At 33.8% G+C, this 27,155-nt stretch overlaps 1 protein-coding gene and 1 long non-coding RNA gene across 11 annotated transcripts in view; one reads left to right on the plus strand and one right to left on the minus strand.

Annotated features, from left to right (window-relative positions):
* Positions 1 to 27,155, plus strand: part of Dpp10 (Dipeptidyl peptidase 10) — a 51,103-nt gene that overhangs the window by 18,931 nt on the left and 5,017 nt on the right. For 9 of the 10 annotated variants that reach the window (XM_033474949.2, XM_033474952.2, XM_033474950.2 and 6 more), the window contains 11 exons: positions 73 to 225; positions 1,152 to 1,279; positions 2,714 to 2,925; positions 5,127 to 5,290; positions 8,343 to 8,446; positions 10,883 to 11,003; positions 11,657 to 11,892; positions 12,719 to 13,017; positions 13,996 to 14,165; positions 15,358 to 15,500; positions 17,200 to 17,394. In XM_033474949.2, coding sequence (XP_033330840.1) covers positions 73 to 225; positions 1,152 to 1,279; positions 2,714 to 2,925; positions 5,127 to 5,290; positions 8,343 to 8,446; positions 10,883 to 11,003; positions 11,657 to 11,892; positions 12,719 to 13,017; positions 13,996 to 14,165; positions 15,358 to 15,500; positions 17,200 to 17,394 — 1,925 coding nt within the window. Of the gene's footprint in view, positions 1 to 72; positions 226 to 1,151; positions 1,280 to 2,713; positions 2,926 to 5,126; positions 5,291 to 8,342; positions 8,447 to 10,882; positions 11,004 to 11,656; positions 11,893 to 12,718; positions 13,018 to 13,995; positions 14,166 to 15,357; positions 15,501 to 17,199; positions 17,395 to 20,003; positions 20,118 to 27,155 lie in introns of all 10 variants that reach the window. The other variant, XR_013034613.1, reaches the window with a different exon arrangement.
* LOC117222920 (uncharacterized) lies at positions 19,811 to 25,815 on the minus strand. The gene is made up of 3 exons (XR_013034614.1): positions 25,569 to 25,815; positions 25,414 to 25,482; positions 19,811 to 25,304 (listed from the first exon to the last, which is right to left on the minus strand). It is a non-coding gene; the product is annotated as an uncharacterized LOC117222920 (long non-coding RNA).

Genomic DNA, 27,155 nt, shown 5'->3' on the forward strand with positions numbered 1-27,155 from the left:
GGATTCGCTTGGAGCGTAGAAACCTTTTATAATTTAACATTGCATTAATAATCAAAATTAATGATGTTTCAGGTACTATCCGGAGAATTAACCCCTCTCCTTTTCAACGGGTCATGGACAAGCGAACAACACATATGCTACAGGGATGTTTGGGGTGGAATTTCGCTGTTACATATTAATCAAGATAACGTTACCTCCCGTAGCTTAATGCCCAATGAAACTTTTGTAAGTATAACACTTATTGGCAAATAAGATAGGGCGGTGTAACAAAACCAGATTTCGAAAGGATAGGTACCTTCCGTTGTGAAAAAAAACTCTGTTCGAACTTGCACGTTGCGTTCAACAAAATATCCGCTCTCACAGAACTTTTACGATAAGAGTTCTTTCCTCTTGAGAACGTTTTCAATAAATGTTCTCATCGAACAGATATTTTAGAATCTGTGCATTAGAAGTCCCATGGCAACGAGTTCTTTTGAACGATTATTTAAAAAGTTCCTGTAAAATAAATAGTACACCGAATAATTATTATTATTATACTAGGCTTATTTAACAATATTATCTAATATTATTTGCAAATTAAAGAAGTGATATGAAAATCGAAACATCAGGATTATAAGTTGTATTAGGAATATTGAATGGAGCAAAAACATTTTCTAAGTAAACATTGTTTAAGTTGCTTTGTGAAGTTACAAAAATTTATATTTCATCTAGCACAAAAATCTAACATGTACAAACGTAATGTAAAATGAAAATGTAATTTGAAATTTAAACCACATTTTATCGCGACACCTTTATGGTATAACTAGAATAATATTTGATTAAAATATGTTGCTTGATATGTTGTTAATTCACTATTATAAATTATTTTTCTCCATACAACACGTCTGCCCACTGTCCAGCTTACGTGTCTGATAAAAAGTTAGCACAATGCATTTTTTAAAATTTTAGTGAATAATAAACATAAATAAAGATGTTCTTTGCTATATGTAATGTGCTAAAGATCTGTAATAATTGAAAATGTAAAAATAAGTAACTTGAAAATGCAAAGATATAGTTCTATACGTAAAAATGCAGAACGACAAGAATTTAGTGAAAGAAAATGATAACTGATGCGATGAAAGGATTCATTAAGAATTCTTTTTTATGTGCAGAGAAGACTGAATCCTGCCAAGTTCTTGTTATCGCCGGATCGTAAATACTTGCTCCTAGCTTATAACGTGAAGAAACTGTTTCGATACTCGTATTTAGCACAGTACAATGTCTATGATGTGAATACACGGTTAGTAAAGATCTCATATCAAATTTTACCTATATGATATCTATTTAATTTACGTAGTATAAATCTCACGATAATATGTCGAAGTAACAATTGTAGTAGCAGTAGAAAATATTGAAAGTTGCTTTTTACAAGCTTTTTTGTTTTGAGCCTGTACTAAAAATTGAAAAAAGACAAGATTTGTGGATTTATGTTAAATTCATACATTTTGAAAATTACATCGAAATCAATGAACATTATTGTGTAGACCAATTGTTGGCCCACACGTGTACTACACTAAAGATTTGTTTTTGGATCTCACATGAGATTTATTTCCAAAAATTAAAGATTTTTACATTCTTCGATACCCGTCACTTGCTTTTGCATCAATCGATTTTTATGCAACTGTGCATTTTCCAAAATTTCTGTATAGACCCAGATGAAAAAGTTGCAGGAAGCAAACTTTAACAAGTTTAGCAATTTCCACTAAACCGAGAGTGTAGAATCACGCTATGGTAGTTACAATATACAATTTCGTTACACCCTGCACTGTATAAGGTGGTCCACTTAAATATGAATATGTAAATCTTTCCATTTTTTATGACGGCAAGGAAGAGCATTTTGCAAAATAAAGTATCATTATTTCATGATGCAGATACACTGTTAACAAATTTACTATATGCTTTAGAATTTTAAGAATTTACTATATACCTACACAAATTTAATGACCTTCTATTTTTTATGTAATCGTGATCGCAGATATTTGAGATCACTCATTACAAAATTTGTTCATTCAAATATCTGATTCTAATTAATTTAAATATTCGAAATTATATTGTCCAATTGCGACGGATTTATTTAAAAAATGAGTAGGAATATAATGAAAAAAATTCAACGTACAGGGTTTTCAAAAATACGACCACTTTAAAATTAAGTACTCTAAAAAGTGTCCGATTTCGTGGAGCATGACCTAATTGTACTGTTACAAGCGAGAGATCAGAGTGCTGAAAACCGTACACTGTTCAATATAGGTCACCGTGTAAGAGGTCGTTTAATCCGCGTCTACATAAAGAAAAAAATTGATCTACAGAACAATCTACAGATCTACAGATGATTAGTAATAATAACGTACACGTTATTATTACTAATCACGATGAAGTTATTTTATTATTACTGGAAATAAAACTGTATATTTTCAAATAATAATTGTATACGACATAAGAACTTTCAAATCTTCCATACAAAAATAATTTTTAGAGAATTATATTCTCTGTCAATACGCGCGCCTCATAAAATAGTGATACTACATAAATCCTAAGCATTATCTTTTCACGGTTGTAAAATGGCGGATTTATATCTCCAATCAAGTGGACTACGCTATATACATATGTAGTTGAACGCAATATTCGCAAGCAATATTAGTTGTGAGCAATACACATCGCTGGTATATAATTGCAGGGAAATTATAAAATTAAGTCCATACCCGGAGAAGGAGGATCATCCTTATCTTTTATTAGCAAAATGGACTCCGCGCGGTCACGGACTTGTCATGGTGCAAGATTATGATATATATTATAGAACTGGTCCTATGAGTAATACAGGCTATCGAGTTACTAATACATCAATTCCTGGTATTTTGTCGAATGGATTACCTGACTGGCTGTACGAAGGTAATGTTATATATACAGGGTGTTCCACAATTATTTTAGCAGCCGAAAATGAGGGGTAGCTGAGGTCATTTGAAGCAACTTTTTCCTTTGCGAAAATGCAATCTGGGGCTTTGTTTACGAGTTATTAACGGGAAGCACTGACCAATGAGAGGTGACGGCGCGAAGTTCGAGAGCCCGCAGCACAAGGCTTTGACAGATGGTCGGGACGGTCATGAGCCGTGTTCGAAGTATTGAACAAATCACGAAGCGAGAACCTTACGGATTTTTTTTTATTACGTAACAGTGATATTTTTAAGAAAAACGCTGTTCACCTTTGCTTTAGAACGTCTGAAGAATATTTACTAATTTTTCGGACCCGAAATGGTAAGTAATTTAACCGTGACGGCCGTTTTAATTTTCTAGTGTGCATGACACCTTGTGTGTAACATGAAATTTTTAAGCAAGGTGTACAGTGAAGATTAAGAAAGTACGTAAATGATATTTTAATTTAAATAATTCCGTGTCCGAACACAGTTCAACGAATGATTCGCAAAGCTAATTTAATAAATAATAATCGTGTTAAAGGACGTAAGCGATATGTTTGTTAGAGAAATATGAAGAATATAATAACATTTTTTTTTTATTTTTACGTGGAGGAAATCTGCTCGCCAGACACACCCGCCCCGCCCGGGGAGCGGGACGAGGGTCTTCATATTTCCCTAACAAACATATCCCTTACGTCCTTTAACACGATTATTATTTATTAAATTACCTTTGCGAATTATTCGTTGAACTGTGTTCGGACACGGAATTATTTAAATTAAAATATCATTTACGTACTTTGTTAATTTTCACTGTACACCTTGCTTAAAAATTTCATGTTACACACAAGGTGTCATGCACACTAGAAAATTAAAACGGCCGTCACGGTTAAATTACTTACCATTTCGGGTCCGAAAAATTAGTAAATATTCTTCAGACGTTCTAAAGTAAAGGTGAACAGCGTTTTTCTTAAAAATATCACCATTACGTAGTAAAAAAAATCCGGAAAGTTCTCGCTTCGTGATTTGTTCAATACTTCGAACGCGGCTCGAGTCCGTCCCGACCATCTGTCAAAGTCTCGTGCTGCGGGCTCTCGAACTTCGCGCCGTCACCTCTCATTGGTCAGTGTTTTCCGTTAATAACTCGTAAACAAAGCCGCAGATTGCATTTTCGCAAAGGAAAAAGTTACTTCAAATGACCTCAGCTACCCCTCATTTTCGGCTGTTATAATAATTGCGGAACACCCTGTATACATACTATATTATATGCAATATACAAGCTGAACAAAATAACTTGGCCAATTTGAATACTTTGCTGGTTTCAGATTCTTTCTTTCTTCACATTTTTCATTAACGCTCTTTTTGTGAAACAAATGTCAAAGTAAAACATTTTTTAGTTTGAAGCTGCAAATGAAATGACAAACAAAAAGCTTTTCCCAAGGTTATATTTCTCAAGAAATATGTATACCCGCATTTATAAAATTATCAATGGAACTGAAATAGCGAAAATTATGATTTCGAGAAAAATTTTTCGTTTATCATAACTAGACTTCTGATATCTTTGCAAAATAAATGTTATTCTCATTAATTTAAAAAAGAGAAGTAAATAGGTGCTGGATAGCAATGCTTTGTTCCTCTCAATATATTTAGCCATTTCAAACTAATATGGCTACGTTCTTATGCTCTTTTGATGCTCTTGTCATTTGGTGTTTGACGTTAATATTTTTGTCATAAGTGCATAGAAACTGTTTAATTATAACATTTCCCCCTTCACACGAGACAATGTTTTCCTGTTTGATATTTCATCAGATTATTTAAAACAAGTAAAATATTCGAATCGATTAAGTCGTATTGTTCATAGTATACTTGTACCTCTATACTGTATATTATTGATAGAGTATGCATTATATTAATCAGTTGGCTGTTTTTGACGAGTACACTTATCATAACAAAATCTTGTCATTTCTTAATGACGAGTATACTCATCAAAAACAGCTAACTGATTAAGAAGGATGTATAGTTTGATATTCTTTATTAAGATATATATTTTATACAAGTTTTATATTTAAACAAAATATGAAGAAAATCAAGCATATACAGTATGTAATTACATTAACTTTTTAACCCACTTTTTAAAGTGATTCCAACAGCTAACTGGTTCATTACTTTTGTCCAACCTAGAGGAAATATTGCTCTGCGCAGAGGCTATCTGGATGTCGCCAGATGGTCATATGATGTTGTATGCATCTTTTAATGATTCGCTCGTTGAGGAGATGCACATATCGTGGTTTGGAGAAGAGAATAAGGTTCTTTATCCGAAAATACGATCTCTTCGTTATCCGAAGGTAGTGCTTTATTCTTACATTTTTCGATTTTTAGAATATTTGCGACTATGATGTTGTTCCAGTATTGTTGTTTCTTAATACGTTATTACTAACTAATCTAGATTCATATTATTCAAATACTATTATATTTCTCGCGTTCCCCGATAATGTACACGAAAGCGTCTAGCACGCAGCCAACAGATACAGACATTTTTATACAACGACATACTCGTTTCAAATTTACAAAGTTACAAGTGCCAGTTTCTAAGACAAATATGATTTTTGAGAGATGAGGTCCGTTAAAGAACTTTGAGGGAAATTTTTATGTGGGTCAAAAGTTACTCAAAATCGGGAAATGAGGGGTTCCTGAGGTCATTTGAAGTAACTTTTTCCTTAGCGCAAATGCAATCCACGGCTTTGTTTACGAGTTATTAACGAAAAACACGAACCAATGAGACTTCAGCTAGCGTAAAGCGGTTGTAGCGCCGTGCTTTTACGACGCCTTTTTGACGCGCGGGGATCGAACGTCAACCCTACCGGGGTTGTAAGGCCCGGGCTTCACTTGTTTGAAGACGCGTCGGTTTTGTAACGGTTATCGGTCCGATTGACCGATTTCGAATGAATTAGCGATTAAGTTCCCGAGTCGAATGAGTCTCCGGTTGCGACGAGTGAGTCTCCGAACGATTGAGACTGTTTGACGCACGAGTGAGACTCCGGATCGAGAATATATGTTTTTGAAGGCGACTGTAAGAATAATAATACTGCTTGAAAACTACTGAACCACTGACTCGCCTCGACTGCTCGCGTTTTTTATACCCTTTTCCCCACTTGAGATTCTTGAAGGAACCTCCACCTCCATGCCGGGATGCACTGATTGGTTTTCTCGAAAATTACGATTTCCCAATCAGCGTCCTCCGAACGTTTCGTCACCACCCTCTCGTACCGTCCTGCACGGGCCTTGTCTTGAAGAGGGGTGCGATACGTAATTGCGTGGTTGGGGAGGTCCTCTGGGCCTTGAGATGTCATCCCCGCGACGGTTGGGACTAACTTTCCCAAGACGCGTTCAAAAATCTCAAGTGTTATTGAGGGAGGTTTCTTCGGGCCTTTTGGATTTACGACACGTCGCGATCATTAGAAAAGACGGAGACACTGCCCGGATGTTCGGCAGCTGCCAAAAAAGGTCTCCGTCTCCTCAGATGACCCACGCTTGTCCGTGCCATAAACCCTTCACGAGAGAGGTCTGTGGGAGGTTCTACGTGACGGAACAGCGGTCAAGCCACTAAGCCAACCTGTTCCGCTCATTGGCGCGACCGCCTCGCGCCACTTGATCTCGCCTCTCATTGGTTACTGTTTTTCGTTAATAACTCATAAATAAATTAAAATGGGCTACGTATTCACAGCCATATCTTTTTCGTAAGAACAATTATGCATGTACATTTTAGAGTTGAACCATTTTTTTAAATGAAAATCTGTCTCTTTTTGCATTCATGCGATCTTTTTGTTATTCTACGTAAAAACATGTAAAGAAGATTGAAAAATATTCTTAATGTATGTGAAAAAATATCGTCATTAATAAAACGCTCGAACGCCTTTCGAGACATTTTCATAACCGAAATAATTATTCCTTAAAGTAATTTCATAGAAGAAAGATTGTGACATCCTTTTTCATACACTTAACTAATATTTTTTCACTCCATAAGTGGAGTTAATGCACATAATAAGAGGACATATTTCAAAAATACATTATTGAACTTAAAGAAAAATACCTAGCTCGCTTTAAATCATTTATCTTTGTCTTTTAATATTTTGTTCTAACTTCAATAAAAAAAGAAACATATTGTTCGTTATAGTTGCGTTAATAGCTTTTTGAGTACTATAACTCCATTTTTTGGGAGGATCGTTCTGTCACGTGTCGGCTTTTACCCTAACAACACCGTTGGTTTTTATGGTAAAGCTGATGGAGAGAAGTATCTTCGTTTTAAGTGCTCTTTTCTTGCTACAACTTCAGAGTCAGCTGGGAATATCGGTGACACTGACGGATGACATTGCGTCTGGACAGTATCACCGTATCCCATGGATCGACCGCCCCCACTTTAATTGATCCTTGAGATATTGACATAGTGGGGAAACGTATCGTTCTTTTACCCCATTTCCTACAATTCCTTACAATCACAGCTAATTGGATTCTGGATTAGCTATTACCGTATTATTTAATAAGAATTAAATTACAGTTAAACATTTTACGAAAATTATAGTTAAACTTGATAAATAAATAGCGTTGAACAAGACAATTCATGATGCGATGATAAAATATATAACGATGTCATTGTTTCAATGAGAAAAGGCAAATTTAATTCTCTCTACCTAGTAACAGAAATACAAAAATCACCAATTTGGGAAACAATGATATGCATTTTTTAGTGCTAGCTAATGTTGATCATAACATATCAAATAGAAACAATTTATTATATCTTATGTCAGAAATTCAGTTAAGAAAAGATGGTATATTTGCCCGATTGTAATTACAACGAAGTTTATAATTACATAACTATTTCTTTCTTAACGTTCTATTTGCACCTTGGAACTAAATGTTCTAATGCATTATACGGAACACTGTAATGTAACAACTATGTATTTCAGTTTTTTAGAAAATTTGAACTGAAAATTATCAACGATTGTTTACAACTGCGACACAAGGATGATATTTATAATTAGAAAGTATATATGCATGTAACGCATTTTCACGTAGAATACATGCATATGTACCATACAGTTATGGTAACCAGAAAAATAACCTAGATTTCAAACCGAAGGAGTAGGGGTAAGTAACTTGACGCGTTGATTGACACAGTGCAGCGGAGTGGGGGTATAACGAATGTTTTTATACCATCGCCGGCGTCACGTTATCTACCTTCATTCCTTCGGTTTGAAATCTAGCTTATTTTTTCGGCTACCATGTTTATAGTGTAGATGAAAGAGAGAGAGAGAGAGAGAGAGAGAGAGAGAGAGAGAGAGAGAAGCCAGACTTACTAGAAACTGAGAAATACAATTAGATATTATTTCAATTTTATAGCCAGGAACTCCGAATCCTGTGGCGCGACTCTACGTAGCAGATTTGGCAGATCCAAAGAATATTCATACGAAGGTAGTGAAACCGCCACCTATCATCGAGCATGTGTGAGTTTAAAAATGAATTTTAGAGTACAAGGTTCAATAAATTTGCCCCTTTCTACATCTGCATGACTAAAAGTAGTATAGCCGAAAATATTTGAATTTCGTTGAGCTTTCACGTCATGAGTTTTTTTTTCAAGATTTCTTCTTCTGGAGAACATTGAAAGGAAAGTTTATGACGAACCATAAACAATGCTCGAATACATGCGATGAAAGATTATACTGCATGCGTAGTTATCGCAGTAGACAAATAGTAGAAGAATAGTTAGCGGAAGTTGAGTAGTCATTTATTTACCGCGTATACGAAATTATTGCAGTCAATAGACATTATTTTGAAGATCGTTTAAACGAAGCTAGAAGACAATTTCTTAATGTTTTTCCAGATCCAAAAATAATAAGCGTGAATATAGTCGAACATAAAAGTGTAGCCAAGTTTTTAAAACGGTGTAACATTTACAAAGTGGTATAATATTTACAAAACGTGTCCTTTAAATTTTCATTGTGACCAAAGAAAGTCAAAGAGCATAATTTAAAAATTTTTCTTTTCACTCCAATCAATTGCAATTTTTGAAAAAATGTTCTTACGCATTGACTAGTAAACTAGTCCTTCCAATATCTTAAAAAAAAAAAATAATAGTCGCCTAGTACAATTTTAAAAGAGCTATTCCATTTGAAAAGTCTGCTATATTTTTATGATCGACTGATGTGTGTATAGAAAACTGGAGGGACTTCAGAAATTCGGAAAAAATGATTACAGAAAGTTTACCGTATTCTATATATATGTAGTCGATATGGTATATAGTATACGTATATAGAATAACAGATCAAAGAAGACAGAATGCACAGTATTTTAAAAATATGCTCGGAAAATTTGATTAACGTATGCAAGAAAATAATGAAGTTGTAGCTCGTTTAGTGTTACGTATTATTTCTATGTAAATATTATAGGACTCAAAATTTTAAATGCGTCTTCACTCAAAAACTACTGTACCGATTGAGATCAATACTTGAATATATCTTCATCAGAGGTTCGACCATCGTTATTGCTAGAATCATGCTGAAAGACATTGTTTTCTAATTTTCAGATTCGTTTAAAAACGAAAAGAAGGTTGAAGCAAACGAAACTTTATGTTCAAAGCGTTTGTTATTTTTCTATTTTCAAAATTTTTCTTTTTCGTGGATTCCAATCACGGCCGCAGATACCACTAAAAACAAATTGATTGAATTTTTTTAATTTCAAATAAATATACCGGCACGACAAATCATAAAAACTATAAATACAATCTTCCTTTTTTGCAACCACAGTTTTTAGATAAAATTTGTAATTATCCACCAAAGAGAAGTACCATGAGAGAACGAAGTTTATGCTAATAATGTTTATTGCATTTTTATTAAAAAAATTGTAAAGAAGCTAAAAAAATACACCTGCAAACTGAATTTTCATTTAAAGATTTCTTTAAACAATGTTTCACCAGGAAACAAATACATATCCATTAACAACAGCATAATTTATGCTGATTATGCTTTCAGCTCCTTGATTCAGATTCCTCTGAAATCTGACCATCTGATCATCTTAATCGATTAGTATCAATTAACGTGATAGTTTCGTGCGTTTTAAGAGGACATATAAACACAATTAAACGTAACACTAAAACTTTACTTAATCAAAACTCGATAAATGAACGTACGACTTATCGATGTTACAAGAATTTCACTGAATTCTGTAACACCCTGTAGATTAAAGACTACGCACTTTAATGATAATTTGATCAATCTTGAGCAATGCATTATAGTGTATCTATCTTGCTTTCTGAATCTTGTATACAGTCGTTTAATGGTAAACAAATGCTAGTAATAGAACATATACAATAAATAAAATTTATGAAGATTAAAATTCAGTTTATTATATATTTTAATAAAATATTGAATTTTATTTATGTGTATACGAATACATATCAAAAAATTATTACTTACAAATGAAACTGTTTCATCAACGATTTGAATTGTGCATGTGTCGCTATAGTTAGTAGGCATAAAAATGAGAATGAAGTAGAACCTACCGTTTCCAAATGTTCTAACATTCAAGTTAGGTTTTGGTTTCCAAATACGGTGTCTCCTTAATAATTTTATTCTTTTACCAGATTCGTAAACATTATTCCCAGTAGAATTAATTAAATCAAAGAGATCAATGTTTCTGATACTATCAAGCAGTATGAGTTGAAATATTATTATTCGTCCATCTAGTTTCTGTCAATTAATTTAAATTTAAATTGCTTTGATATTGTAGGAACTTTAGTGATTGATATTGGGTCCTTAACATGTTAATGTTGAAAATCTTTAATGCTCTGCTGCTAGTTCGGATACGGAAGGCTCTACTTAAATATATTTATATATGTACAGATATATCAATTTAGGCTGTAAACGATTTCTGTCTATCAACAGAGAACATTACTTTACTTCGGCTTCTTGGGTATCTTCAACGGAGGTGTGCATAACGTGGTTAACACGTGCTCAGAACCTCTCGGTTGTAACTAGATGCCAAAGTCCAATGTGGCGTTGTCAGGTGCGTTACAAGTTACTATTATTTAACGGAGCATCATTTAACCCCCTGAACGCACAAATATTTTTATCTATACGCGTCATTCCGAAACTGTAAATTAATTTTCAATATTGTAAAAAACATTCTTGTATACAATACAATATGTCTTTTTTATATCTTTTAATCGTCGTATATATATGTCAAAATGTGAGTAAATTAATTTTTCCTTTTTTATTTTTCCACAACATGGTCTAATATAATCCTTTTAATATCTTAAAAAAATGTTAATCTTTTGGTTTTACTTTAAAAAAAGTTATTGTCTTTTAAAAAATATTCGAATATTTAGCATATCTATGACTATAATGCTGACGCACTTCTTCAAAGGGTTGAAAACGTTCTTTGTTGATTTAGTGTGCCCAGAATCATGTCAGCCAGAAAAATAAGCTAGATTTCAATCGGAAGGAGCGGGGGTAGGTAACATGACGCATCGATTCGCTCTATACGGCGGAGTGGGAGGCACAACGAGTGTTTCTACACACGTGCCACGCCGCGCCACATTAACTATCCCCACTCTTTTAGCTTAAAATCTAGCTTATTTTTCTGGCTATCATATCCGTTAAGGGGTTAAAAGAGAGACAGATCGTTGTGCGACCAGCTAATATTACGATTTCATTCAGGAGATACAAAGGATAGTATCTGAAGATCGTGGATGGGTGGACACCCCTCCAGAAGCACCTATTTTCTCAGCAAATGGAAGCAGTTATATTGCAATAAGTCCGGTTAAGGATGGTCCATCTGGTTATTATAAACACATTGTTTGGGTGAATGTTGATCGAAAGTTGACTATTCCTCTTACGCATGGGAAATTCGAAGTCACCCAAATAGTGGCATGGGATCAAGTGAACAATACTATGTAAGTTTTGTCTTCTTCTCTTATGCAGAATAATTTTTGATTTGGTTCTACTACAATTTTTTACTCATAATATGTTTACCATACCTAATTGGTGATGGAATTTCTACGCGTATTATTTTGTAATGTTAATCGCGACAATTAGAATAATTCGACTTTGTAATTTAAGAGCAAAGCCAAATTCTGCAACTTTTTTTAGAATCTTTAGTGATACACTATAGAAAAATATTCCATAACGAAATGAAATTATTATTGATAATAATTATAATTTAATAATTCAATACAAAATTTAGTTTATAATTAAATTTAATATAATAATAATAATAATTTAATTAAATGTAATAATAATCACACAAAAATTGAAAAAGTTACTTCGAGAGTAGTAAAACTGAAATAAATATCTATTTCATCATTTTAACGTAAAATCTGTTGAAAATATAATCGAGACAAAATATTTACTTTCTCCTGTAGAATAAGAATCTGCAAAAAATAGATTTTAAGAGTAGATTATAATATGAAAAGTTGACTTTCAAATAACATTGAGAAGTTACATTAGATGAGAAATAAATAGAATAATTGAATATAAAATTTACTGATTATTCTTAACGCAAGTTGAAAAATTCGTGTTCTCACGCAAAATTTCGTTTAGCTGCAAATACGAAGGTAATTTTATTATAAACTAGAATTGATTCCTCGCGAATACCTTCAGAAATAATATTACTAAGTTTATTTTCATGTTTTTTAATGTTTCCTTTCCAATGAAATGATTTGAAAGATGTTAACATTATAGGAGCTATTTTGATGACTCTAATCTAACTTATTTGTACAGATATTTTATAGGTATACCGCCGATGCGACCAGGTCAGAGACACCTTTATTACGTGAGTTCTGTGTTACCGAATGTGGGCACGTCTCTGCATCCTGCTGTCTGCATCACATGTACAGAAGCCTCGGAGGGGAATTTAAATGATCACCAAACAGTTCTCTCTCGTCATCATAGCACGTCTACCGATAATAATTATATACGCGATCATTATGAGACACGAGAGAACGCGCAACACTCGGACCGAGAAAAGGCGAAGGAAAAACCTACGAAGAAACAAAAACCGAAACCATATGTACCTCCAAGTGAGTATTAAAGCCTAGATTAATTTTGGTAATTCATGCGTTAGATCAGATTTTAAATACTATTGTGATAACTGGACTGCGGATTTTATGTGTTCATGATAAATATGAATACCAGTGATTGAAAACAGTAGAAAGATTATAAACATTTAATAGAGCCGATACATACTATTTTCGACCGATTAAAGTGATTAAACAAAGAATAAATCTTCTAAGTTGCTCTTGTTTGTTGCAACAGATGCAACAAATTTTTATTTTGCATAAAGATCCGCAGTCTAGTGATAATTAATGAATAGTATGTTGGATTTTTGAGGTAGGTGAAACTAATAACTCCCTTTAATAGCAACAAATATTTAATGAACTAATTATAACATCACTTGTCGAGCACAAATGGCAACATAACAAATCAGTAATCCATCATTCTTCATAAAAATAACATTGCTAAATTGGAAATGTTTTTTGAACAACAACCTTGAAATAAAGGAGTGACAACTGACGATGACTGATTCTTTAGAGTGTTCTAGATGATAAAAATAATAATCAAATTCGATGAAATTTTCGTTATAAGCTGATGGACAAAAAGTTGAGAAACGTATTACAATTTTCACAAAAGCTTTTCTAGACATTGTCTAGTGAACTAGTCCTTTTAATATCCTTCGAAACGTTGAAGCCATTTAGTTCAATTCGAATGAAGTTATTCCATTTTAAAATACGTCCACTGATTTTATCAAAGATTGTTTATGTGTACGAATTTGCCAGACTACTAAGTGGATGGTTACAAAAAAAGAACGAACATGGATTTTCCCGATGATCACTATTTGTCTACCGTTAATTATTTATGTCAATTATTATTGTTTGTCTAAAATTGTGAATGAAATTCATAGTTTTTTTTCACGAATTCGTCGAAGAATATTTTTCTAATATGTTCTACGATATGTTGCTTACTGCTTTCTGCTAATACAAGTTCTTTCCTTTTCCTAGCATTTAATGAAGAACCGTGTCAATACCATAATGCTATTTTTCCACGGGGAAGTACGAACTATTTTATTTTAGAGTGTTATGGGCCCAGTATACCAACTGTTGCATTGTACAAAACTGAACTACCTATGCCACGGCTCATCTACGTCTTGCAGAACAATACGCAATTACGTGTAAGACACATTTTTCTTTCACACTATTACTTGCTCCATTTTTATTTATTGCTTGTTCTTATTTTATACAGGATGTTCGCGCCATTATTTGCCAGCGATTTTTTCGAAAACTATTGTGATTAGAAAAAATGACAGAGGAAAAAGTTTTATAGTTTTTTATGGTCAATAAGACAGTGCATATCAATTTTGCAATATTTTTCGAGAAATGAAGGAGATCTTCAATTTTTTAATGAAATTCCATATACTTTTTTATGTCATTTGAAAGCGTGTGTCACGAGTTCATCCGTGTACTATATGATGATCTTTGAGGGCACAAAAGATTGAAAATGAGAGACACTTGGTTACGTTGTACAAACGTACAATTTCATATCAGGAAGAAAGATTTGTAAACACACTATTAAAAGCTATCAAACTTTTCCCTCTCTCACCATTTTCTAATCACAATAGTTTTCGAAAAAATCGCTAGCTAGTAATAGCGTGAACATCCTGTATATTACTTGTTTCTATTCAGTAATACTTGAAATATTTCGTGCGAGAGAGTTCATGCGAAGATTTCACACAGAAATGATGCGTAATCTGAATATTGTCAGAATGTATTATTTTGTTTAGTATTTCTTATTCTTTCTCAGCCTTTCATAAGCTCGTACTTTAAGCTAGAGTGAATATCCTGAATTTTACTTATAAAGTATAAAGTAATTGCTGTTTTTGTCTTGTTATCGTTATTGATGCGCCTGTTTGCAAAATCGTTTGTTAGTAGACTGCGGTTTTTATATAGGAAAAAGTTGTCTAATAAATTATTTGTAAGAAATGTAAGCCAAATAACAATGTAAACTGCATAAAATTTGCAGTCCAGTTATAAATAAAAACAAATATTAAAATCAGTAAAGATTTAATGTAGGAGTTTAATTAATTAACTATGTTTTTATTCGAACACTAGTGTTTCTCTGATAAATTCGAATAATCGAAGTTCCACTGTGCTACAAAAAATGGAGTCAAAGTAGCATATACTAACAGAGTGGCAAATAAAATTATCAATGATAATGTTTATTATATTTTATCTTCGCGAATACATTAAGAACGTTGTTATTTTTACTATTAATAGAAAATCGCGCGAACTTTTTCAGATATGAAATATTTCTTTTAATTGTGTTTATTCTATGGATTCTAATATTTGTACAAACAATTTGTTTAGGAAAGAGTTGCTAATCTCGCACTACCGCAAGTAAAAACGTTCCCTGTACAAATGAGTGGCGGGTACAACGCACAAGTGAGACTACATTTGCCGCCTGGTTTGAGAGAAGATGAAATCACGAGGTACCCTTTAGTCGTGCAAGTGTAAGTACAGCTTTAAATTTTCGATCTTTATTCGATGCATTATTATGATATTGATTGGCTAAGTCCTCTTTTTCTTTGTAGAATTAGAAATGGCCATTTCATTTCGCTATGCAAATCATTTATAAATATGTACAATTTTCCAAATATATTGAGCAAGTATATTTACTTATTATAACTCAATCCTTCCATGATGTTTCGGATCTATAAGACCAAAACCGTGTATTATACTTGTATAACATTTTTAATTTATTGCAGTGAAAATTGACTTTGCTTATTTCCATTTTAATAGAGTACTCTCTTTTCTTTTCGTATTAATTATTATATCTTTGCATTTAATAAGCTTAGAAATATTGCGTTATAGTGCAGTTTTATGGAGATATGCACGTATTTTTTTTAATCGGCTCTAACAATAAGCGACTCGAACAACATTTTCAAGTTTTCATGAAGATTGCAATACGGTTAGAATATAATGCTAAACTATCTTTTTTATTACCTCCCTTTATGGCTCCACCAGAAAAAAACAAGCCAGGTCCAAGTTACAATATTTTAAGAGATCCATGTAATGATTTTTTTTTTTATAATATTCAATAGACGTACCTCTTTAAATAGAATGATTTTTACTGATATCAACATCATAATTCATAATATATTGTATTATTAATTAATTGATAATATATTATAACTAATACATTATGATATTATTAATTAATTGATAATATATTATAACTAATACATTATGATATTATTAATTAATTCATAATATATTATAATCAATATTTTATATTATTATTAATTTATTTATAATATATTAAAACTGAAAATATACTAAAATTCATAATAAATTAGAATTCATAATAATATAGATTAATGAAATTGCCCTACTGATTGATCCTCGTTTTTTGTGAATAATTCATTAACGATGTCGCAACCGACATGTTTGCTAAAGATAAAGTATATATAACTTCAAACTATTTCCTTCTACATACCTATCTTTTATAATACTTGTATAATAGGCGTGTAATATCGACATAAAATACTTTTCAAAGAATTATGTTAAGAAAGATTTGATAATCAAATAAGTTGGTGACAGTTGTTTTATTATCACTTTATCGATCTATCAACAGTGTTTTCAATTATTGTTATTTCACTGACAGAAACTTAAATATGTTACCGAGAACGATTTGATATACGATTTAAATAATTAGACCCATTAAACAATCTATTAAACAGTTTATAAAATCATCGCCAGTATAGAATACGTTAAAATTAGGTTACAAGGAATAATTTTGTTATATGACATTATAATTATTAGACTGCGGAACTTTATGTAAAATAAAAATTGTTTAAGTTAATCGTAAAAGACACAAATTAAATGAAAATGTGCCTTTTCTTTTAATAATTATAGTAAGTCAAAAATAATGTCACAATATTCTTATATTCTTCCAATGACCTTACAATTGTATATTTGATCTATTCATTTTTGTCATAAATCCATAAAATCAGCAGTCTAATGATAATGCACATCATAAGCTGTGAATTTTAATGCAGAATTTAACTCTTATGATAAAAGATTACAAAACTGATAGAATTCTCTTTCCTTCGTTTTAGTGGTATAATATAAAAAAGGACGAAAATTTTCGTCCTGTCCTTAGTCTAATCGAATAATCTTCTTATATGTGATATTGTATGTGTCATATAGATACGGTGCACCTGGAACGCAATTAGTAACGGAAATGTTCAAAATAGACTGGAACACATTCCTGGCTAGTAGGAAAAATGTGATCGTCGCCCAGATCGATGGTAGAGGCAGCGGAGGCCAAGGTTACAAGTTTTTGCACGAAGTGTACTATAGACTTGGTTCCGTAGAAGTTGCTGACCAACTGGAAGTTACCGAGTAAGTATTGTATATTTGTTGATTTCTTTTTTTCATTCAAGACAGTAATACAACCGTTTTACACGTAAATATTCGTTATGCCCTAGCGATATAAATATTAATTTTGTTCACATTGTACAATTGTTCTACAGTTCTCTTCAAAGACTCGACGAATGCAGATTAATGCATTTCAGAACTACTGATACTGTAATTATGCAGAGTGCAGTAAATTCTTCCTAATTACCGCTCAAATTCTGCAGAAAAATGCACAATTTTAAAAGAGGAGATACGATTATCCGAGCCTTGCGGCTCGTTTTTATAGTTGTTGACAATTGGTAACTATAAAAACGAATAATCGTTTTTCCTCCTTCTAAATTGTCCATTTTTGTGTCCCCCAGATACAGTTGGGGACAGAACTGATTAAAATACTTCTCTTTTTTAATTTTGTTATTACGTTAACTCCATTTTTAACTTGTTTTATCCGTGAGCCTATAGCGAAAATTTAAACAATATATTTTGTAGATATCAATAATTTATATAATGTTGAAAGTTCCAAATATGTAGATTTCTTACAGTTATCTGTCGAAAATGTCAAAAACCAGAGCTGCAATTTTCACGATATTTAATTGTTTGTAACTCATAAAAACGTCAACTGATTTCGATGAAATTTTCAGCATGCATGTCAATTACAGAGTCTTACAAAAAGTTTAAATTTTCGTTGTAGGCTCAAATAAAAAAATTGACGCAACATGAGTTTTTTTTATATTTTTTCTCATTTCAAGTAATAGTAAAATTTAAAAAATAAGTATTTCAGTCATTGCACAGTAAACTAGTGAAACATTTTCAAAAAAATTCAAGTCATTGAGTCCAGTTTTAAAATGTTGTATCGTTTTAAAAGTGTCCGAATAACTTTTGTTCTCCACTATTCGTAATCGTGCTTAATTAAACGGAGTCGATAAACTTTGCTTGGATGTTCAAAATGTTGTTACAAGTAGAAAATGTTTTGTAGGGTAAGTTACACCTGAAGTTTTTTTAATAAGTAGGAAAGTATCAATCGGTGTAGGCAGAGCTACTTTTGCACAGCTCCATTTTCTTTGTAAATAACACCTTATACAGTAGAGACTCTGTTATCCGAAGGTTTATTTTTATAATATCATGATATCAAAATATTCTGTTATCTAAAAATTTTATTCAAGTTCTCTACTAGGCGATAATGTATCTAAATAATATAATGATTGGGTAATGATGGTTTTGATACCAGAATATTGTAAAAGTAAATGTTCGGATAAAGGAGTCTCTACTGTGTTTCCTTGGTGATAAAATAATGTTACGCGGGCAAAGGTCAATTAAAAGTGGTGTCATTGTTCGCTGTTTCGCATGGTACTCTGCTTGCTACAAATATTATTTAAATATTTTTAAGCATTTACAGCGTTTACGAAAAATATACCATTGCATTTGGGAAAGTTGATAGAGTCGTTTTGTGTTAAAAAAAAAAACATATTTGTGTAGCGGCCTCACGTTTGCGACCATTATTTCTTTCGTCGTTTATCTTCTGATTGAATGCAATATATCTTGACGAAATATTCAAATAATTTTGGAACACGAAGTTGTGGGTACTCTAGATATTATGCGATGTATAATGATTGTAAAGAAAGACAACGTGCGATCAATGTATTTTATCTATTTTTTACGTAAATTACGAGATGTGTCGTGAACGTGTTAAGTACGAAAGCACGATAAACTATTCAAGTTAGGATCTCGACATTTTTTCAAAATTAAGTTTTTAAAGTTTTCAAACTTGTGTTGGGCGCGTTTTACAAAAATCGGCCAGAAGTTACCGAAATATAAAAGAAAAGTTCGTTGCTTAATACTTTTAATGTATGTATTTATGAAGAACGAACTTAAATGATTTTTATCTATGGTGAAGCTAGAAATATGGTGCTAAGAAAAAGTTTAATGAAACAGGAATAAGGAAAGAAAAGAAACTCGATAAAAGTGCAGTCCTTATACAGCAAGAAGGCACCCCCTAGCTACCCCACTGCCGCAGCTAGTAAGAGAAAGAATTTAAACACAAAGGGGTGTCCCAAGAATATCTCGCAATCTGGAAATGGTAGGTTCCTGAAGTCATTTGAAGTAAATTTTTCCTTAGCGAAAATGCAATTCGCAGCTTTGTTTACGAGTTATTAACGAAAATCAGTAACCAATGAGAGGCGAGTGTGGCTGTCGTAATGCGACCGTGCCAATGAGCTGAACAGTATTTCGACCGCTCGTTGGCTCGCGCCAGACGAGCACACTTCTCATTGGTCAGTGCTTTTCGTTAATAACTCGTAAACAAAGCCGCAAATTGCATTTTTGCTAAGAAAAAAGTTACTTCAAATAACCTCAAGAATCTCTCATTTCCGAATTGCGAGACATTTTTGGGACACCCTGAATATACGCGAAATTAATAAAATGGCCAATCTTAAAACGTACTATGACCAGCCAATCTATCCTTTTTATCATAAAATTATTAGTGGTTTTAAGGTCACTGAAAACCCTCTCAGATGCATTTTTGACGAGTAGCGAGGCTAACAATGATTGCATTCTGCTTCTCATTGCGTCATTAGCTTATTTCTCATTTCTTTTAACAGATCGTCCATGTGTAGGTTACAATAAGTATTTACACATTGGACGCTGATGGCTTCTTTGGCTGCTTTGTCAGCTTTCTCGTTGACAGGAATTCGGTCATGACCAAGGGGATCCATGTAAGTTTAATTTTTTCTCTTTTTTTTTAGTACTCCTCTGTGGATCTGTAAGATTTGAAGAATAGTACCGTTATTAGATTAATTGTTATTGTAGATGATATTGCACTTTTTAGGGATAGTTAAAATAGCTATTTGTTGATATATGTCTTCATAGCCGAAAGGTGTGGTCGATGGTCATTGAGTCTACCATGGTATCTGACATTTCTCGGGTAGTTTGTCTTTCAATGTAAACTGCGTGTAATCACGTAGCTTGCGCCGATTGTTATTGATTTATTGTTTGAACTTTCGATATTTAAGGTAAAGTGTCATGATGTTTATTAAAAGTTCCTTTCCTCTAAAGTTAAAGACTTTTTGACATGTATTTGGGCCAATCAGGGATTCGTACTACTTAAGAATAATTTTGTTTACTTTCAACGTTTGGTAATTAAATGTTATTTGCACATTTACGTTTTAATGTAAAGCTATTTCAGAGAATCAATGCGAATTGTAAACACATCTATTTAAATGTGATAAGTTTGTACACCTTATCGATTTCAATGTTCTTGAAATATTATATGCTGGTCATCATTGTTGAAACTTATACACAGTGTCCCAAAATTATGGCACTTCCAGGGAATGAGGGGTTCCTGAGGTCATTTGAAGTAACTTTTTCCTTAGCGCAAATGCAATCCGCGACTTTGTTTGCGAATTATAAACGAAAAACATTGACCAATGAGGGGCGAGAGCTCGGCCGCCTTGCTCCAGTCGAGCTCGCCTCTCATTGGTCAATGTTTTTCGTTAATAACTCGTATTTAACCAATTAGCTGTGTTGCAACCTCTTTGAAAAATATCTGCCTAAAATGTGTCGCAAGAATTAAGCGATAATAATATTATTTATATTTTTGTATTTGATCGTTTTATTTCGTTTTGGCCACCAAATATTCAGAAAATCTTGAAATTTATGAATATGCTTCACTTTTCATTAAAAGTGCAAATTAAATAGCAAGCTTTTACGGTTCATACTCGCAACGCAAAATATTGCCATTTCTTCGTGATGAGTATAGTCGTCAAAGATAGCTAACTGATTAAGGTATAAAGAGTTTGTAAGATGTGCTATATATATATTCTGAAGATGATACGCAAAACATACGACGTATGAAGTGTGCATTTCTTCATTTAAATATACGATATGTATGCAAAATGATGATTTTATTATTGTTTCGTTCAGCACCGTAGGACGATGCATTGTTAAAAATTTAGATTGCCGTAGATCCACGAATCTGAACCTACTTTGCTGTCCGATTGTGATTGTTTGCATTTTTATTTGAGCTGGTTCCAGGCACGTCGGTAATTTGATTAATCATGCCATTAGAAAGTTTACTACGATCAATGGTGCAATTGCATTTAGGTCTAACAAAACAAGGCCATTGGCAATTGTATCGAAATTAGCCGAGCCTACCATCGGTGTAGAGCAGTTACTTTTATTACTTGTGTTGTTCGTGACACTGACTCGTTGTGATATTGTTGTTTGTGTCTCCGTAGTGAAAAAGAAGTCGCTTATAGGGTGTGTAGAAATGTCAGTGATATTAATGTTATTATTAGGTATCACATGTACGGATAGATTGTTGCATGGGTGCTCACTCTGCGAGTATATTCCGACTAATTTTGAATCATCTTCTTAAATTGGGGACAGTTTAATTTGTCAACAATGATACACACATTCTACTATATTAGGTTTCTGATTCAATGAAGGATTCAATAATGGTTCCTACATGTACGTAATTTATACACATACGATCGGTCACGAAAGTGTACATACACCTATGTAATTTCAAATATTTTTAACAATATAACAAAAATTTTGGAAGTCGATAGGCATTGATTTATTTATTACTCAAACTTGAAAGAATTAAAAAGAAACTAAAATGCTAAAAGAAAATATGAATGAATCGGAAACAGACGTTCGAAAGTCTGTAAACAATTATCGTGACTCTGTAAAAATGAATTTGTTATTACCACATATCAAAATTCAGAAAGTAAAATTTTGTATATTAAATACACCCCTCTATACGGCGCGAACATTTAAATGGTGGAAAGCGTATTTATGAAATATGTATCTATAAAAATACGATATAAAGTGTAATTATTTTTATAGGAAATTGAGCAATTATTTTTACTAATTACATAGTTAGCGATTGTACCTATATTACAATAGTTCTATACATATATTTTCTGCAGATGGATATTCCAACGTTAATCTTATAAGCATTGCCTATAATGTCTGTACGGATTCTAAGTCTGTGATATTGAGTTGTTGCAAAAGTAATTTAGGTTTTTCTACCTATTTGATAAACCGAGATTATATTTGCAACAACCCAATAGATACTAGCTGGTAAAATTCGAGACATCGAGGCAACGTTTGTACCTGAAAATTCAGAACAGATTGCACAACAGATATCGTATCTATAATTATAACAAAATATTATTTTATAAACATCAAAACCTTATTTGCGTAGTAGAGGTTGATGTATGATTAGTTATGAAAGCGTTATTTATTAAGATTATATTCAAAGACAAGCCGCGATAATTCGTTTCGAGATGCTACAATGCAAAAATCGCGATGTACCCATCCGAGCTGTTGTTGGGACCTCGTCCATTGTTGCAGCTGCAGCATGGGCGTCTGAAATGTCGGAAAGCAAACTATGGCAACGCGATTGTTTTGTCGCAACGCTAATACAACGAACAGAAATCCAAAAGATTAATTTAATTTCTAAAAAGAATGAGTCTGTGGACTTAGAAAAATCTAAGAGAATTGCTAAGTCGAAACGCGATTGGTTCGCAACGCTATATTCGAACTTAACAACTGTTACTGTACACAACGCTAACTACGATTTCTGTTCAAAATTAACTGAAGCAACGCGTGCGATTATTTCGCAACGCTACGACAAGTCGCGGACGTGCCCAACTGAACTGTTGTTGGGGCGGCGAGGCCTGCCCTTTGTTGCAGTCGCAGCATGGGCGTCTGAAAAGTCGAAAAGCAATCTATTGCAACGCGATTATGTTAACGCAACGCTAATTCAATGAACAGAGATCCAAAGACTGCTTTCCGAAAGCTTAAAGTGGACTTTAAAAATCTCGAGAATTTATGAACTCAACGCGAGGTCGTATTTATTCGCAACGCTATCTTTAAAGCTACTGTGCACAACAATCAAGATGAAATCGCGATTATTTCATTTGCAACGCTACACTCTAAACAATCAATTTCAAAACCAATGGAAATCGCGACTATTTTTTACTGGCAATGCTAATTTTCGTCTCTGCTCAAAATCAATTAAAGTAACACGTGATTATTTCGCAACGCTATTGCAAGTCGCGGACGTGCCCTTCTGCGCTGATCGTTGGGGCGGCGAGACCTGCCCATATTCAACTACGATACTACTGCTACAACTACTATTTCTACAAACGAGTACAGTGACAAAGTGGGGTAACGACAATAAATTGGCCTCTTTCGACAATTTGTCGGAGAGGCCTCTTCGGGATTTATAGCCTCTTCTTTTCTTCGGCGATTCGCCTGCTGAACCTAGAACCTTACACGTGCTCCGCAGCTAGTAGAAGATCAACGAATTCCGAGACAAAATAACAGTCTCGAAAAAAGTCGATAATCCTGCTGGTGCAATGGAGCCGGTATCGTTTCGATTCGAAAACCCTAATTCCCGCGCGTTCGCGTTCGCGACCGCGGAAGTTAAGAGAATTCTCGAAGGATCGATTTCGAGCCGTTATCGAACGTCATGCACCGTTTGAATCAACTTCGAATCGAATCCTTCGAGCCCTACCGGTGGCCGACTATCGTGCGATTCGCGATCTACCCGAAAAGAGAACGATAGTCAGCCCCAGCCCTACCTAACAATTCACACACTCCGTGAAAGCAAGTTACCTATCCTGCCTAATGCTATATTTAAAAAATAGCAAAGCGATCACACCAACACATTCACTCCACGGTTCTCACTCATACGTTGAGGTGCTGTTTCCTACACGGAGAACGTCCCGGGACGCCTCTGCACTCCAACATAATCATTCGTTTCCGTTATAAGCTATACGTTAGTTCCTGAAATCGACTGACAATGGTAGCGATCATTGCGATTTAATCAAATTCTAATCGAAAGTTACTTTCTTCATGGTATTTCTGAATAAATACCATATCGGTAAAGTTGAATTTATCAAGACTCTTGTGAGCTTTTATTAATTAATTTCCTCCCATAAGAATAGAAAATGAACATTCTGTGCATTCTGTGCATATATTCCATACCGATCCACGTTGCATGACATGGATCGTATACATAGAATATATTCGATTTGAACTAGTTTCGATTTCAAAAAACGACGTAAAATCCACTGCCTAACCACACACACACAAGTGAAAATTACGTCGTGCACGATACGCTAGTCATTGTCAGTCGCTATTATTATTAAATACCGTTCCATGTGCCATTGCTCGCACCCTCCCGAGTAACGCTTGGGTACTCAGAAGGATTCGAGCAACAAACATGGAACCTCGGATCTCTGAAAATCCTAACTAAAAAGAGTCGTTAGTTTCTCGGGTTAAGATTCTTCCAATTCATTGAAAAATGTGTCTATTTAATAATAATTTCGTAACAATAATTTCAAATATATTTAATAAGAATTTTCGTAACGAATAAGAAACTCTATTATTTTGGATTTTAATAAAATACGATTTATACCTACTGGGAAACATCTTTTTGCACGTGATCTCTAATGTAATTAGGCGGAACACAAAGTTATTCGATACACTGATGCAGCAAATGCACCAACTTAATTTTTCTAACATTCGTATTATGATAATCGCGTATTGTATAAGATTAATTCTTTGGCAGTTTCGAAATAAAATCATTAGAACCTGAAACAATCGCAGGAAATCACGACATGCAAAAAGACCCTACCTAACTAGGAAACAGATTACCACTCAAAGGATTGCCGGGCAATCCTTTGGTCACTGTACTCGTCAAAAATTTCTACATTTTCTACGTAATAAAAAAGGAAATAGTATTCTGAATGTTCACTTACTACTTGGTGGGAGAAGAGAGCTGCGTTAATTTCCATATTGATGAAGATTCTACTTACATCCCTTCCTCCTTGACGAAGCCCGACCGTGTTGCCTCTCGATCTCAGCAATCCACATAGTCTACAGATCTGTAACAATAGCAAGAAATTCGATTAAATTCAGTTGCTATTAAACGTGAAAATAGATTATGTATTATAGGTTATAGATGTTTTATGAGGTGATAAAGATAATACTTACATCGGCACCTCCTCGGCGAAGCCCGATCGCGTTGCTTCACGATCTCTAACTCGCATGTGATTTCAAGATCTGTAACAATAACACGAAATTCGATTAAATTCAATCGCAAGACAATGTAAAAATAATGGATGAATAAAGATAGGACTACGACGTACCACCTGGTAATGTTTGTTGACGTGATTGATTCTTTCTTCGGTAGATTTTAAGGAAAATTCGTGAAGAGGTCAGCCAAAAACTCACACAAATACGATAACTGAGGCCCACGATTTAATGTTCCGAAATATACGCAGCGGATTTTCAAACAAAATTCACCTTAGCCGATACAAGGAATCTGCGACCGAATATCCAAATATTTAGGATGACTGACCGAAAATATCGCGGCCCGACTCTTCCTGATCTGAGACTACCGAACAAATTATTTCACGAATGCCGAACTCATATATTATATCGACGTAGCAGGCGACCTCGAGTCGGCACGAAGGATATAACAATAACAATTTTTTACTGTGGCAGGTCGAAACCCGCAGCTCGTTTACAGTGGACTGGCGTAATCTCAAGCGCGACATTAAGCTTCTTAGATTTCAAGGAAAATTCGTGTAACTGTCAGCCGAGAACCCACTCGAATATGATAATCGAAACCCACGATTAATCCCTTAACACGTTCGCGACGGGGTGTACCACCGGTGGTACATTCTTGTCTGTCCTATGGGACGGGATGAGCCACCGGTGGTACATACAGAATTGTCCCATCGGGCGTTATGAGCCACCGGTGGTACACGCCGGTGTCAATCTAATAAAAAGGTGATTATTGTAATTAACAAATTTATTTACATATTTATAAACATAAGAGAACTATTCCTTTTTGTGAATTTCTTCAAAACATTGTATACACAAATATCTTTGACTGAAATTCGATTTGGAATTAGGTTAGAATATATGTACTGACGTTGGATTACTTCAAAAGTATTCCAACTAAATATTGAGATATATATAGAACATTACCTCAGAGCAAAAATACTATATAAGTTATTATAGAATGTTAATTTTGTTATACTTTTCGATCTACCAACAATAGTTGGGTGTAGCTTCGACAGAAACAAAAATATGTTTTTCTATTTCGATCGTTTTATGTTCTCAAAAGATACACAATGTTGAAACACGTAGCATATGATTTATTTCAAATCAGCGTCGTCAGATGGGAGAAAGTGCGAAAAACAGCGCCATCCCACGGCGGAGCCACTAAATACAGGCCCAATGCAAACGTGTCAATTGCTATAACGCGGCAATGGTTCGTGTACTACCGGGGGCTCAGCCCGCCCGATGGGATCGAGCACGAAAGACAAGCCCGCCCCACGGTGCGGCCAGTGAATTCAGGCCCCGTCGCGAACGTGTTAAACCTACAACTACGGGCATAGCCCGTAGTACGATGATCAGGCCAAAAGTGAATATTACGGGCACAGCCCGTAGTACGATGATTGGGCCAAATATATTATAAATATTAGCGGCGGCGCCCTTTTAAAATTATAAATATTTGTGAAATATTTGATAAGTAATTACAACCTGATGCAATAATTGTGGTAGATGCAAGTACTACAAAAAGTTTATTTATACAAAAATCAGTAATACAAAATTAATAATCTGCAATGGTGTGATACAATTCGAAACATTCTGGTAGATGTAAGGGAACTTCGCACTTCTTACACTCCCACGTTGTTTCTCTACGTTTTTTTTTTTTTTGGCGA

This window comes from Megalopta genalis, chromosome 12 (assembly GCF_051020955.1).
Source record: "Megalopta genalis isolate 19385.01 chromosome 12, iyMegGena1_principal, whole genome shotgun sequence".
NCBI classification, from domain to species: Eukaryota; Metazoa; Arthropoda; class Insecta; order Hymenoptera; family Halictidae; genus Megalopta; species Megalopta genalis.